This window comes from Lutjanus erythropterus, chromosome 11 (assembly GCF_056507025.1).
Source record: "Lutjanus erythropterus isolate fLutEry1 chromosome 11, fLutEry1.hap2, whole genome shotgun sequence".
NCBI classification, from domain to species: Eukaryota; Metazoa; Chordata; class Actinopteri; order Lutjaniformes; family Lutjanidae; genus Lutjanus; species Lutjanus erythropterus.
In genome coordinates this window covers 21,303,936-21,320,184 of record NC_139327.1, presented here as the reverse complement: position 1 = coordinate 21,320,184, position 16,249 = coordinate 21,303,936, and the positions used below count along the sequence as shown (strand labels likewise).

The 16,249-nt window shown below is 39.1% G+C and overlaps 1 protein-coding gene across 1 annotated transcript; it reads right to left on the bottom strand.

Annotated features, from left to right (window-relative positions):
* Positions 1 to 166: 166 nt before the first annotated feature.
* Positions 167 to 13,367, bottom strand: paxbp1 (PAX3 and PAX7 binding protein 1). The gene is made up of 18 exons (XM_084731249.1): positions 12,925 to 13,367; positions 12,573 to 12,695; positions 11,011 to 11,214; positions 10,385 to 10,606; positions 10,185 to 10,285; positions 9,763 to 9,986; positions 9,273 to 9,462; positions 8,052 to 8,175; positions 7,331 to 7,433; positions 6,355 to 6,470; positions 5,726 to 5,925; positions 5,485 to 5,632; positions 5,248 to 5,369; positions 4,307 to 4,383; positions 4,132 to 4,198; positions 3,054 to 3,200; positions 1,530 to 1,684; positions 167 to 940 (listed from the first exon to the last, which is right to left on the bottom strand). The coding sequence occupies exons 1-18, from the start codon at positions 13,232 to 13,234 to the stop codon at positions 820 to 822; spliced, it is 2,754 nt and encodes a 917-aa protein (XP_084587375.1). The 5' UTR covers positions 13,235 to 13,367; the 3' UTR covers positions 167 to 819.
* Between the last annotated feature and the right edge of the window lie 2,882 nt (positions 13,368 to 16,249).

Here is a 16,249-nt window from a genome sequence, read left to right as displayed (position 1 = left end):
GAATTTGATGCTTGTTACGTTTTTCAAACAATTTAGGACAGGAACAATATAAGACTGGAAAAGTTGTGGAACACTGAAAAATCAACCTTTTGGAACAGTCAAAAGGTAAACGCGTTAAATCTAACAGGTGACAGTGAGGGATGACTGGGTACGGAACAAGACAGTGATCATTCAAATGGATTTTATTCTCAGGCAAATAAAATACTAAAACAAAAGTTTTACAAATCTGAATACAAAGCTTTCAGCTCTAGTGGGATCATCAGGGCAGTCTGGAGGTGACAGAGGAGTACTGTGGCATGAAGTGTCCCACAGGATTATGGGAGATGAGATGGTTGTCGGTCTTTGTCCGTGTGCAGTTTCTACCTTTTTGAAAGTTCTTTTGGCACATATGGAAAATAAGAGTGCATGAGAGAAATAAAGGTGGTTAAGCAGTTTTTACAGATATCCAGGTGGAATATAGTGTCAATTCAGGGATCAGATGTTTCCAAACAGATGCTGGTAATCCATGTCAACAGTTGTTAACTGTAATAAATTAAGCATTTAAAATATTGCCAGCATGTAACTGAGTGGTTGTTTCGAGCTGACATTACAAGGCCTCATTTCAGCATCAGTCTTGTGACGATAGGTGTATGAGCACACCTTTCTATACATTATTCACAGTATTTACACAAAGGTATTTTACCTTCTCTTTGCAGTAAAAAGGTAACAACTGTTGAGTTTTAGTAACGCACACTTTTTCTCCAGGAGTTCAACTTTGTGATCCCTGTGGCTTAACAAAACGTGCCGAACACAACAAAAGATGAGTCGCCCTGTCCTCCTCTATGACTTGGCTTCCCAAAGTGTCTTTATGTCTTTAATGCCATGCTCTGCTGCCACGGCGATGATGTGGTCCAGGGCATTCATGTGGCCTAACATCTTCACAACCTCTTTGATTTGGTCCCTGTGGGAAGATGAAGGTTATATTAGAAGCAGTATGGACAAAATCGACAGCATCACAACACAACATGATAGTACTGATCAAGGGAGTCATCGAAGAACACTACTTTGTATATTTTTATTTTGTAATTTGACAAAACCCTGACATTTTATCCGTTTTAAGCAACCTTCAATAATATTCCAGCTACAATTGAATTTAAAGGGACAGTGTGGATTAACTGAAGTGGGGTTGTTTGTGGTACTTGTTGATAGTCAGTGTAATAGATTTAGTAAATAGCGGTCAGCATGCTCCCATGTAGGAGAAGCAGCGGGCAAGAGGGGCACCAGCACAAACGCTATGCAATACACTGCTGTAGACAGTGTCAGCAACATAAAGTATTTTAGCCACTTAAAAATGGTCCACCTTAAAAAAAGAAAAAAATCAAATCAATGTTTGGTCGCCATCTTCTGAAAGGAAATCCACTGACTATAAATGAGTACCACATTCTACTCCACATCAAATAATCTTAACTATCCCTTTAAGTTCCTCAATTCGCACAAATAAATTGTATTTGCTGTTGTTTTATGCAGAACTTCCAAACAAAGCCGCTTACTTGGCACTGCGCCGGTCCACATCAGACGTGCCCACACTGCTACGGTGTAATGTGTTGGCCAGGTGGGCGAGGTAACGACAGAAAGGCTCCAACTGAGGCAACGTCTGCTGACCCTTCAGCCCAGAGAACCACTGTGCTGGCAAACACTCCACCACCTGAAGAAGATACAACAGAGTACAAAGAGGAGTTAAAACCAGCTGTGTCACCCTGTTACTGAGTCACAAACATCCTGAGGTGACCAAATGAGCAGGTGTGTTTGTCATGTTAAGGTGGCTGTTAAATGTGGGGAAATACGGCACAGGGAAGTGGACAGCTGCCAGTCACATTAACCTGAACTGAGAGGCTTGTATGATAAAAAACGTTAGTAGCTCTCATCAAATTGTCAGAGCCAAGAAAGGAGCCAGTTTCCACTGCTCTGGTGGCTTAAAAAAAACACGTCATCTTTATTTTTAGACAGTTGGCACATCATCTATTATAAAACACAGTGAGATATCTCTGGAAACCTACAAATGTGCAAAATAAGTCAAGGCCTGTGAAAAGCATTTTTTTATTTTACAAATCATAATTTTGTCTGATGTCAGACTAAATAAAAAAAATTTTGATTGCTCATTTGCCTTCGCTACTGACAGTGTCTCTTGAAAATAGCAGAAAGTACTGCATTGCAGTTGCAATGGCTCTCATGCAAACCAAACTAATGGCACGATTGACTAAACTGATGGAACTGAAAATGTGGCAACAGTGTGGCTGCTTTTTATTATTTAAATGACCCTCGTGCAATGTGTGCCGCTTTTTCAAACTGTAATTGAAAGCGAGACCAGGGATGAAGAAACTGCATGTTTTCTAAAAAGGAATTCATAGTTTCACATTCTATGTATCGCAGCAGACCACAGAGTCAAAACAGCAGACAAAAAAAATGCCCCTCTGTACAATAAAACATGGTTCCTCTGTACCTGCTCATAAACACATGATCTATGTCAACATAGCGATACCAATAAACAAAACTTACGGTTGTAAATATGAAACTGCAAAGTGGCGATGCCTCTTTTTTCCAGTTACATGCCCCGATTTCACAAAGCCTGCCCCAACTGAACCCAAGACAGGTGTGTCAGGTTTTAAGATAAGTAAATGATATTCACCAGGATGTAAATTTGCCAGACAGTTTTGTTCACAACACTTGGATAACACACAAATCTTCTTGAGATTACAATGACCTGGATGAATGAGAACATTCAAAGATAACACACGGGTTGTAAAATCAATCCATCTCTTTCTTCATGGACTGAAATATGACAAGTTCGTATGAAAAGATCTCACGTTGAGTCTGTTCCAAAGTGTGGAAACAGGCAGTAGTAAAGTTGACAACATCTTTGCCTTTGGCTTTAGTATCAATGACAGCCTCCCTGGCAAAATGATTTGTTTAACAGTATTAAGAGAAGAAAGCAAGCTAATTTTTTTCACTCATTATTTGACCAACATATGTGATGTTGCATGAAAAACAAAACAATTGTTGCATTTGTCCCTTACCTTCTGGCACTTTGGAACATTGTCCTCCCCAATGTCTGTAGTCTGCAGTGCAGAGAGGATGTATCTATTCAGAGTGCTGTCCAAAGCCAGATCCCTCAGACAGGCATTGGATAAGATTCCTTCCCACTGCAGGATGTTGCCCAGCAGCTATGCACAGAGGGAGAAACAGACTTGGACTGTAGTCATGTAGCACAGCAGCATATTAATTCCAATATACAAGCAGTTATATTAGCTGCCACAGCAGTAAATATTATCATCAGTGACTAACAGACATGCAGTCACAGCTCAGCAGTATTGTGAAGAGATGTAGCATGGCAAAATTTCTCTTTGCCGCCTCTATTTTTTATTTTTTTTTAACTTTTGTACAACTTGAGAAATACACTGCCTGGCCAAAAACAAGTCACCACCTGGACTTAACTAAGCAAATAGGTAAAAGACTTCCATTCAATAATTACTGCAGTGGTTAATCTGTTTCAGCTGACAACAAGTTATTTAACCCTAACTGATGCAGTGAGGAGCTTCTCATTTCTTAAACAACCATGACAGAAGACATATCCTGTGGTCATGGAAAAGATGTTACTCTGTTTCAGAGGGGTCAAATTACTGGCCTGCATCAAGCAAAGAAAACAACTATGGAGATTGCTGAAACTACTAAAATTGGGTTAAGAACTGTCCAGTGCGTTATTAAAACCTGGAAGGATAGTGGTGAACCGTCATCCTCGAGAAAGACCTTAACCCCATTGAGAATCTTTGGGGTGTGCTGGAGATTTTATGCAGTGGTCCGACTCTCCCATCATCAATACAAGATCTTGGTGAAAAATTAATGCAACTCTGGACAGAAATAAATGTTGTGACATTGCATAAGCTTATCAAAACGATGTCATGGAGAAAGCATGCCGTCATCAAAGCTAACAGCAGTCCAACAAAATATTTGAGTGTGTGACTTTTTTTTTGCCAGGCAGTGTGAAAACCTTTCCAAACCAATCAAATCACATCCTTTACGACCCACAACAATCATTCAAGACCTTCGTTTGAAGAACTGTGAAATTAGAGTGTGAATGAAGTAAAATGCACATACCTTCACACAGGTCCAGAACTGCCTCTGGTAGAATAAGTAGGGACCGCTATTCTTGTTATCCAACACACTGAACAAAAGCAAAAACACACTTTTAATCAATAAGTCATCAAGTTTCATTGTACAGATTGAAGAAATACACAGACAACCTCCAGTGTTAACAACTGTGTTAACATACGCCTTGGGGTAGAGCGGAAGGAAGACATCTTCATCCAGAGTCCGCCTGGTCCTTAAGACAGTAGTTTTCAACAGCTCCTGATAGAGGAAAAAGGAATTTAAGACGTCAAACAATTCCACCAAAGTAATCTCATATTTTGTGAATGAAATACATAATGTTTATCAGGGTGTCTACATATATATCAGCAACTAAGATGGAAGACTTTCTAACACCACTGTTTGGCATACTCTTCTAAATGCTTACATTGTTAATTCATAACTATAAGAAAGGAAAGAACATTTGTTCAAATATGTTTATTAATGTGAAAAACATATAGTTGCCCTTAATGTTATTAATCATTACAATTGTCCCGCTGCCAGTGTCTGAAATGAGGCTCTGTCAAGATAAAATGGCAATTTCTATGCTGAAAGTCATTGATATTGCCAAAAATTCAATGTTCAGTCACACTGCACTTGACCATGCTTATAGCACTGAATACATAAATATTTAAGATCTCCCCAAAGAGAATCTATCACTTTTTATTACATCTTTGTTAAATACTTGATTCTGATTGGTCAATCATAGCATTCTAAGGACTGTTATTCCTTTATAGCAGATTGTTACTATGTATAACAGACTGTTGCTATTTTTTAATCCATACAATCAGTTTTAAATTAATATTTTGTGTCAAATTGATTTTTGTAAGAACCATGTAATTAGTATAATATAATATAATTTAGACTGAGCGGGTCATTATTTCAATTCAGGGTGATTCAAGTTCAGCATCACCCTGTCAGGGTTCATTTTGTAATAATGCCCTGTTCACTGTACAATATACTGTAATAACATACATACTTTTTAAGGCCTTTGTTCATATAAAATGTGAATTCAAGACATTTTAAGACTGTTTGAGGACCTGTAGCCACACTGATTTATGCAGGTAGTAGGAGAGCAGGCAGTACCTGTGTGTATTGGTTGTCTCCATGCAGCACAGTGGGGTAACCTTTCATCAGTCTGTGAATAAACCCCACTAGATTGGCTGTCTGACTGCTCGACAGTGGATCCCACACTTGCTCTGCCAACACTGACACACACACACAAACCAATACATAAATACATATGACATATTTTGTACTGGCCTGCATTGTTATGCTAAGCAAATCTCAGTATGCTGGATGCCGCTGTGCAGGTTTCTCTACCTGTCAGTTTGGAGAGGATGACCTTCTCCACAATAGAAGGCAGCAAGCTGATATCTCCATTTCCCCTCTGCAGAGCGCTGTTCTCCTCAAAGCCGTAAAACAACAGCGACTCAAACCAGAGCATGTACTCAAAATTTGCACACTGCCCCTGGACAGGAAGAAGAAAGACAAATGGATTTCAGAATTCACCCCTCATATTTTAAAAGAAAGGCTTGACTAAAAATACTCATACATGCTTTACCTTGAGAGGGTTCCATGTAATTAGCTGCAGACGGACTAAAGGGTTAAAGAGTTTGGGCAGACAGAGGCCTATGTAAGCCTCTCTGTAGCAGTCAGCATAGTCTCTCCTCCACACTTCAAAATGAGATTTGATGCAGTCAAGGGAATGAAAGTCCTCCACCGCATCCTCAAATACTTTCTTACATTCCCTGATGATACGATCTGGATGAGACGAAAGGCTTTAGTTAGGCATGAGCAACAGACTGTCTGGTGTTAGTTATGTCTGTGTTACATCACATTTAAGTCACATTAGAACTGCAACGATTAGTCGATCAAAGGAACAGAAGTTTCCAAATACTTGATGAGATAAAATGTCAAACATTTGCTGGTTCCAGCTTCTTAAATGTAAGGACTTGGTACTTTTTGTCATTTACGATAATAAATGAAGACTTTTTGTGCTTTGGCTGAAGCAACGTTAATCTCTTTTGGCAATGGGAAACTGTAATGAGCAGACATTTTATAGATAGAATAGAAAATAATCAGCCAATTTATCAATAATAAAAATAATCGTTAGTTGCATTCGTAATGAACATATTCAATTCTCCTCATCACTGCTGATACTGTGATTTCAGCAGGAATTTAATGACGGACCTCTCTCCATGTTGAAGCTGGTGATGTCAGTTGAGGTTTCCTCATCATCAGATGATAAGCCTTCTTTATGCTCAGCCCTCTTTCCGTTCTGCTCTCGAGCTTGTCGCCGCCGAGTTCTGCACAGAGGCACAAAGACAGACAATTAAAGGCAAGAACAGAACCTGCAAGACACTATGACCAGCTTGGCACAAAAAAAGACTCCCTTAAAAGTCAAAACTTAGGATCACTTGCTTGGCAAACATATGCTTTATGAACAAATCTACAGTCAGGGCTCAGGGTTTCTGCAAATTGAAGCCTTTTTTTCCCTGTTTTAACAAGTTAAATTCAGGACTTCGTAAGACCTTTTAAGACTACTGCCAATGCAATTTCAGACCTATTTCACATCCAGACTGGCAAAAAAGTATGAAGAACGTGAAGGAAAATTGGAGTCCAGAATGTTGTTACTGCAGAGTTGTTAGCACAACGCCAGACTTTGGTGAATACAGAACAATATTAGGCAGGTGTTTGATGGTGGCTTTTTATACAGGCTTGGCGCTTTTTCTTGCAAAGGTACAGTGGACCTTAAAATCATTGCTTTCAGCAGGGTCCAACCAAACACTAAATGCATATCTCAGATCTAACTGAACAAGCACCCATATGAGACAAATGGAAGTAACATTAAGAGAAACAATTTTAACTACTTAACTACCTCTAAAAAACAGCTAATTTTTTGATAAGAGGAGACATCTCATTATCCCACAGACCACATCATGATACTCTAGCTGGGTGTGCTCTGATAAAGTCGATCAGGCTGCACAGCTTGCATTAGTAATTATTGTTCCATGTTAATTGTGTGTTAATGGTAATTTCTGCTGTTCTGTTTTCGTTGTTATAGTGTGATCAATACAAAGACATTTTAAGGCCTAAAATTTAGTGACCCTATGAAAACTGAGGGACTTTGTGAATCAATCAGTCAATGTATGTGCAAGTATCATACCGTCGTGCTTCTCTTTCTGCTATCCTCCTCTGACGACAGTGTTCTTGGTGTGCCGCGCGGTCTCGACCAAATGAGTCTAAACTAGGAGCCATGACAGCTTTATCTGCAAGAGACAGGAGCAACTTTAGAACCAGTAATGAAAAGCTGAGACAACCCATATCCTCAATCTAATTCTGGACACTTAAAATAAAGAGTGCTCAAATCTAGAATAATCCAAAATGCTTGAAAATAAATTAAAATAAGATAGACAAGTAATAGGCATAAGTATTGTTTCGAACTTTGAAACAAGTTAAAATATTGACCTACACCAGCAATAATGCATCATATTTGTTGCAAGTAATTTTGGTACTGTTCTTTTTCTAATCACTTACCTGGCTGCAGCTTACTACATGTCACAGTGAAGTGACAGTTGACAAGTCACTACCAGATTTTATCTCTACTTAGTGACTCATTGCTTGAGCTGAGTTACAACCACCCAGCTGACTGTGAGATTCAGCCATTAATGAGCAGCTGAAACAGGTCCTCCAATAAAACATTTCCCATGTACGTACATGCTCACTCACTCAAAATCACACTCCAATTAACCTTAATCACACTTATGAGGGAAACATGACAGGGGTGGTGGGAGACAAGAATGTGAACAACTCACACAAGCGCTCACACACAGAGAACTAACGAGGTCTGTTCAAATAAATCATAAAAACCTTCAAGATGGACTGACTTGAAAGGCTTGCAAACTCCGACGATTCATCTTTAATATCATCCTGTCTTCTCTGGACAAGTCGTGAGGCCCGTTGCCTTAGTAACTGGTGCATGGCAGCCTCCAGCTCCAGGACAGCAGGCACCTGAAAGATATGATGCCTTCTGTGACGTCTGACCCAAACAAAAGCGGGGCTCCGAGTCACAGGGACGTCTTGCTGAAGGGACAAGAGCAGCATGCTGGACAATAGAACACTGGAACCAAAATGTCTCTTTGTGTCGGGTGAAAACTTGAGATCTCTAAAATGTCATATTTTCATGATAGAAAGCTATGATCTTTCTGAATGATCAGCCAATGGTTTAAGGTGAGAATGTTGATAAGTTAAAGTTAAATTTCTTGTAAAGTTAATGCATTAAAAATTCAAAAACCTGAGTTTTTACCCAACATTGACAATATACAGTTCCAGTCTTGATGTTTAAGCTGTATGACAGGACTCCATAGTAAATCATACTGATAATGGTTGGATGGTTAGTGTCCCATTTCCATCACAATGTTCTGTGCACTGAGAGTCACCTAACAGGGTTGAAACAGACATTAGTGTGGATGAGGAAACATGTTGGCAGCTGGCAGGCCACTTCTGTCCTTGTTCCATGGAGCTGCTGCAGGATCAAGACTGAATTATTCTGTTCAGACATGCATTTTCTAAGTAATTTATGTCAAAGACATCATTTCATTATGTTCCAACAAATTGGACTCATCCTCTTTGTTAGGAGTCTGGACTTATACTCAGTGAACCCACTGTATTGGGTTCTCTTGCAGCTCAAACTACACTTACTTTGGTTACTTATTGTATGAGTAATGACTAAAATAATTCTGTTAAAGTAGCTGGAAACATTCAACAACCTGCTTCATTATGGGGTTAGAGCTTTCAATATAAAAGCCATTTACTGTCTGTCAGTGAGATAAACAGATCAAAGTCATTATTTCTCACTAAAATGAGAGCAGTTGTGAAGCAACTGGGAAATTGATTGTGTTCAAAGTGACTAATCTGCAGTCACACTGGCTTGACAGCACTGTTAACTAGCATAAATAATAGTATCTATAAAATTAACAACAACAGAAATAAGCTTTTTTATGAATTTATATTACTCTATCCCTTTCAAACCCACATTTAATGGTCAGAGATCACACAGACACAAGACAGAAAACAGCTAAGCAGAGAGCAGATAAATTCTCCCTTACCTTTTCACTGAAACACTCAAGCAAGTCTCCAACATACCCTCGCATCTCTTGCAAGAATTTATATTGATCTGCATTGTCATTGGACGAGCCCTCCAGCTGCTGTATCGTGTTCTCAGAGGCAGCTAGGTCTTCTTCAATCTGTTTGTAGCGCTTGGTGTTTGCGTTGTGGCCTGCATGCATTTGGCTGAGCCTAGAGACACATGACATACAGGGACAGACATTAAGGATGGGGCTTCGGACAAACAAAACTGGTCTAAGCTTAATCAATGGTGTAAACTTAGCGGAGACTGCTTGGAAAGGGTTTGAAAACTGCAAGAAAAACTAACTAACTTAAGACAGTGGGATAATATACTGCGCTTCTGGTCAAACCCCCCTCCAGACCCCCACATTGCCTCTGTGACCCTTAGCTCTGTGGGTTGCTGCGTCTTCAGGACCACAGCACACAGAAATGGCAGCAGCTGAGCTGACGATAACATTAGACTGAACCTACCTATCCTGCAGGCGTTTCTTTATCAGATCAATTGATACCGGGGTTAGATCACTAATAGGAGCCCCGTAGTGAACGGAGCCGTTGTCTGCTCGGCCAGTTGGCTTGCCGGTCTGCGGGGCCACGGTGCTGTAGGTGAACGGCATGCTGTAGGAGGAGCCATAGGGCTGGCTTTCATAGCTGTTCTGGTAGTAGACTGTGTTGTCCTCTGGCTGGTTGCTTTGGACCTGGTCATTAGAAACAAGAAAACACAAAATGCTTTTAGAACTATGACTGATAGTAGCAGAACTATTAGTCGTGGTTAATCATTTGGGCTATAAAATTAATCAATTAGAATCAATTAATCATCAACAACAAGCAGGTTTTTCTCATTTTCAAGTCATACAGGAAGGCAAAATATTTTACAGAGATTTAGAACAGCTTACCTGGGGTATGCTGATTCCTTTCCTGATCTGCTCCTGCTCCCAACGGCTCACCTCCTCATCGTGACCTGTGTCCAGAGCCTCATCATCACTACCCTCAATACCTGCACATTTGAAGGGGATATTCATGTCTTAGAGACAACTGATTGAAAACAGTACTATATGATCAGTGAACTTGTTAGTGCACCAATTTGTTACAGTACCTATCTCCTCAGCTATCTTTTGTCGCTGGCTTTTGTTCTTGACGCCGCTGAAGCGGATCCTCTTCTCCTCCTCGTCTTCATCATCGCTGGCATCCTGGTCTTCTCCTACTAGACGTTTCTTGGGAGCCTCTGTCTCTACCAGAGGGGCGTCACCTCCCAGCTCTCTTGCCAGTTGCCGGCGCTTCCTGGCAGCATGGATGAATGCAGCATCAGGGATCTCTCCTAGAGTGTGAGATAAACAGGTCTTAATCAAAATATTGCAACTGCAGTAACAAATACCAAAAGATCTTTCAGGTTCAGAGGGTGTACACAATGAGATGAAAGCACTTACAATGGATGTTCAATGGCTTATTAGATAAACAGTAATTCAGAAAAGGGTAAGATTTATTCTACAATTAGAATCAGAACTCAACTCCAAAAACATTATGAAAACCAAACTTCATGATTTCTTATTTCCTGTTATATTATACTCTGGAAAAATACCAGATAATATAAAATAACAGAGAAATCATCAAGATCAGGAGTTGGCTCAATCTTTGCATAAGTGCTAATATGAGTGTCAAACTGGTTGTGCCAGTGATGATAGTCAAAACAAGCATTTAAATTTCAGTGCATGTGTTTAATACCTGGTCTCAAGCTGCCAAGGGAGGAAAGGGTGTTGAACGTTGCTCCAGTGTTGTTCTTCGAGACATGACTATGGCTACCTTGACTCCTCACATCTTCCTCCTGCTCATCGGCACTGTCCACCTCCATTTCTTCCTCCCCTTGTTCACTACCTGCTCTGCTGGTAACTTCCTCTTTGATGACAACTGCAGGGTGGGGTGGAGCATCTAGGAAAAAGAGATGCAGAAACAGATGAACCAAGACGATAACAGATCTCACATACTTCCATTACATTTAGAGCCATTTAGCTGATACGGAATTTAGCGGGATGCAATTTCTCATGATCTCATGTGGAAGCAGATGTAAACAAACCGGAGACAGACGCGTTGCAACAGTTTGCAGCAGTAAAACTTTGCCGTGAGACAAACAGACACAGAAGTTAAACGAGTCTGGATGAGAAAATGTTTTAGTAGACACATCAACACAGGTTGTTTATTCTTCAGCCAGAACAGGAGGTGAGATTTTAACTGTCTGTCTGTGAACAGCAGTCTGCTGCTGGCTAACATTAGCATGAAGAGCTACAAAGTTTATGGCTGTTCTGCGACATTATCAGCTGCTCTGTCTTGTTGTAGACTGTCTGTCTTGCAAGCATGTAAAATAAATCTTATGAATTAGATCTAATTTGAAAGACAAAGAAGCTGACTGACAAATGGTAATGCAATATGAGGGTTGTTTTTGCTGAATGCAAACAAGTATGATTAACAATTAATAAGCTGATAACCTTATGATAAAATGTTTTAATTAAAAGTACCTATTTAACTATCTTACTTTGAAAACAGGTAACATACTTTAAATTAAAAAAAGAATAGGTCACCTCACCAGTATATATATTTTTTGCTTTGTTTTGATTTCAACAATCTCCTCACTGTCTACACTCATTCTGAATTAAATTAAATTATCAAACATTTTATTGAACAGTTTTTTTATTGCTACTGATGACATGTCTATTACAGATTACATGTCTTTGTTAATTACTCGATTGTGATTGATCAATTATAACATTGTAAGGTCTAAGGCCATTGCTACGTATAACAGGCCATTGTTATGAAGAACAGACTGTTGATAAGGACACAGCTCTGGATAGACTCTGGAGGAACCATAAAATCATTGTCAAACTACTAAAATCATTTTAAAGTTTAACAGTTGAACATTTTTATGTCAAATTATTGAATTGTTTTGGCACATAACCATGTAACAAGCAATATAATGTGCAGTGAACGGATCACTACTGCAAAACAAGGCAAAATCCAGCAGAATCACCTTAAAATTAAATATTTTGTGTCACATAAATGTGTGTCAAATATTTTATTTTTCAAGACATGCATTATAGTCTGTTGTCACAGTTTAAATGCATGTTAGCAAAACTACAATGAAATGCCCCAGTTCAGCTTTACATATACTGCTTCATAACTGGAGTCAAGCGTTGCAACTGCAAAGTCAGCTAGGTTATTAAGGTATTGTCATGAGGCTAATGTGGCAGCAGGCATGTCAAATAATGTATGGCATGGACAGGGGGCTAACCAACCTGATTTGATTTCCTGTTTGACATATCCAGACTTCTCCAGATCCTCCTTGTATTCTTTCTTCAGCTGTTTAACAATCTTCTTGCTGTGATTGGATTTCTTCACTCTGAACACCTCGGATCCTTCTGTTTACAAACAGGTCATGAGAGAAAGTGAATGTAAAGTTAATCATGCACATCATTCAGGTTAAGTCGGGCACATATCTGTGTCGGCTTATGCAATTATATATACGATTTCTGTATGATAAACAGAAACAAAAAATGTTAAGATTGATGTTGAAATAAACTTGACAGGACAACACGTTTTCTCGAGCGACTTAACGTTAACCGGCTAACTAACTTAGCACTGGTTTACCTTCTTCATCGTCGAAACTCAGCAAACTGACTTTCGTGGGTCCAGGCACCACAGCTGTATCTTTGCCTTTCTTTTCTTTCTTGACACCTTTTATACTGTTAACGTTGAACTGAAACCCGTTGCTGTGATAGTTATCGGTGATGCTAGGTGCTCCGGTAACGCTGTTATTGGAAGTCTCCATAAACGGGATCTCCTCCACCACAGGCCCAAACGATGAGGGCGCCAGCCGCGGCTGCAGACTCTCCTCCTGTTCGTCCTCGTCGGACTCATTCCTCCGTCGAAAGTTAGCTCGTTTCGCCTTTTTAAACATTGTGTTTCTCTGTTAAACATAACAATGCATGCTTAAACGTGTGACACCTTAAAACAGTGGTCGGAGTCGAGGGAAATTATCCACACACTCACAGGCCGCCATTTTCTGTCAGGGATCGCACGTTTCTTCTTCGTCTTCGAAATGTGAAGTTGAGCACGCGCGTCACCGTCGCGTTACTGCCCTCTACTGGTCAAATTAGTACAGACGCAAATTAGTCATGTCCACCAGAGGCTCCCATACTTTACCGAGCTTGCATTAGATTGTGGCTAGGAATCCCCTTTTGTATGGCGTGTTACAATATACAAGACTACTTCTACTATATTATTATTATTATTATTATTATTATTATTATTATTATTATTTATTATAAAATATAGCCTCATTTTCCTGAGGTCCCCTATGTGCACCCGCCAGTCCCCACTTTGAAAATCATGAAAATAGTTACAGGCATCAATCAATAAATACATCAATAAATTAATACATAAATACATAAACGCAAAGCACAACCAGAAAGTGACGTAAAATGATCTACAATATCAACATCAATTGCTGGGAAGATGTTTTAAATAGGAATATTATGTTTGTCAATTACATTTGTTTTCTAGGTGTTTTCCAAATGTTGTAGTACATAAACAATGGTTTGTTCTGTTTCATTTAGTAATTTACACACAAATGTACTAAATCACAAAAAATAAACTTTGTGACAAAGCTTTAAATGTATCTTATTGTTGTTAACTAATCTAATGTTAGCCTGAAATCTGAAATTGCCATTAATATATCTGCTGTGTCCTGTGTCTGCATTTGGGTCTGAACTATTGCAATATTTCTGACAACTCATAATGCTGCTGTAAGAGCATTTAACAGTGTAAAACACACTTTGTATGAGCCTTCAGGACTCAGCTATTGTACTCAAGGTCAAGGCAATTAATGATGACACTGTCGTAACATATAGCATACAGTACAGGGTAGAGTATGACAGCCATGGTCAAATGTCATGGTAACACACTCGACCAAAAGGTTCATTTGTGTCTAACAATGACACTTGTCATGGCTACAGCATGTCCCCTTCTTTACTGAAATATGAAAATGCTGTGACAGAGATCTCCAGGAAAATGAAAACTTTGCAACGATGTGATCAACTGAGTCACTATCGACATCTGTCATAAACATCCATAAAACACTCTTGACCACTGGCATATATTAGAAATGAATGACATGACAGCCTCCCAGAAGTGAAACCAAAGCATCTTGATCACCCCTTGGTGTCTGGCTGCAACATAGGTCATAAATTCTGCCTCCCCAATCTTAATAGATAAGACACTGGGCAAACTAAAACATCAAAGTTACACATCAAATAAATTTTTCCCAAGATGATTTCTGCCATTTTAGGTTGTTCTTGTCACATTATTGTGTCACTAATTAGTTATTTGATGCTATAAAAAGGGGGTTTCATTTCATGATTGACAGCTGAGCCCTACTTGATGTTGAGTTGTCTGGCTGTGTTGGCAGGAACTTGAAAGTGCGACTCCAGTGCTGATGACTACTGCACAGAGTCTGGCTCTAAATGATGTCACCAGTACAAGAAGGCAGTACACCTGTCTGGTATATTTTGGATTCAGGTTTGTAGAGTGGGAGTGGGAGGGAGTGGAGCCGCAGTATCTATCTTTATTTACGGTCAGTGGTCTTGACATAAATCATGATCTATTTGCATATGGTGTTAAAAGCAACACCATACCTTCAAGTTTTTTCCAATTGGTCCATGGATTGTATTATGTTTCCACTGAAACCATAGGCTGCAGTCACATGTTTTGCATATGTACTGTTGAGTGGTATAGAGTGGGATTGTAATAAGAAAGATCTGTAGTCATCCAAAGTTGCTGTAAAGTTAAATGGGTGTGAACATTCTCCTGTTAAAATGTGTCAATTACATGAGCAATTCTTGTTTAACTTTTAAAGGACCAGTGCGTAGGATTTAGTGGCATCTGTTGATGAGCTTGCAGATTGCACACGCTTTGTCTCACTCTCCACTTCTACGTAGGTAGGAGAACCTCCAATGGCTGCGAAACTCATGCACAAAACATGAAGCCCCATTCTAAGGAAACAAAAATGCAATGATTTTTATTTTCAGATGATTACACATGAATTAAATACTTGAATATTATATTCAGGTCCTGCCACACATCAATTGCATCAGTGCATTGTAGGCTAAACAGAATTACAGCTGGCAAATATGAGTCCACAGCTTTAACGTGTGTGTTTTTGATAGCTGGTATTTCAACATGTCACAGTCAGGAAAAGCACAGGTGCAAATAATAAAATGAATGATCCTTGAATTTGACTTTGCTGCTTTGGTTTCAGGGTCCCGGTATTGTTCACCGCCTTCATTACAGTAATGTTATTAGCAACACCTGTGCCTTTCCTGCTGTGACAAGTCAGAATATCTGCTGTCAGAGGAGCCTACTGTGCTCAACTCAGAGGGAACAAGGTCAGTTCAGGAAGTCTGACAGTTAGCGGCTGGTGGATGTCTGAGTTTGAATGTTCAGTATTAATTCACATAAATGTTTCGAATAGATAGATATTATCAAAATAGTTGGTGATTATTTTTTTGTCGATTGACTGATCCATTAGTCAAATAATCACTGCAGTTCTATCTTGTTGACATCAATAGTCTTGTATCTCTGAGGTTCAGCTGAATTAGACATCTGATGTTTATCTTAATCAATTTAAAACAGATGTACAATTTGATCAATTTACGGAACAATGAATACTAATATGTTCTAAAGGGAATATGTTCATTAATCATAAAGTCTTTAAATCATTTTTTTAAATTCAGTTTGCATGATGTAATCAGTTTAGTCTGACCTTCTGAAAAGTTAGAAAATACAGGTTAAACTGAAATATAGATAGATAGATAGATAGATAGATAGATAGATAGATAGATAGATAGATAGATAGATAGATAGATAGATAGATAGATAGATAGATAGATAGATAGATAGGATTTTTGGCCGTTGA

Excerpts from the sequence above, each read along its gene's own strand:
- paxbp1 (XM_084731249.1), bottom strand. The coding sequence starts at position 13,234 with ATGTTTAAAAAGGCGAAACGAGCTAACTTTCGACGGAGGAATGAGTCC. Across the intron at positions 8,176-9,272 it reads TTGAGTGTTTCAGTGAAAAG|GTGCCTGCTGTCCTGGAGCT; the intron begins GTAAGGGAGAAT and ends CATATCTTTCAG. Across the intron at positions 1,685-3,053 it reads ATGTTCCAAAGTGCCAGAAG|GTGGTGGAGTGTTTGCCAGC; the intron begins GTAAGGGACAAA and ends TATCTTCTTCAG.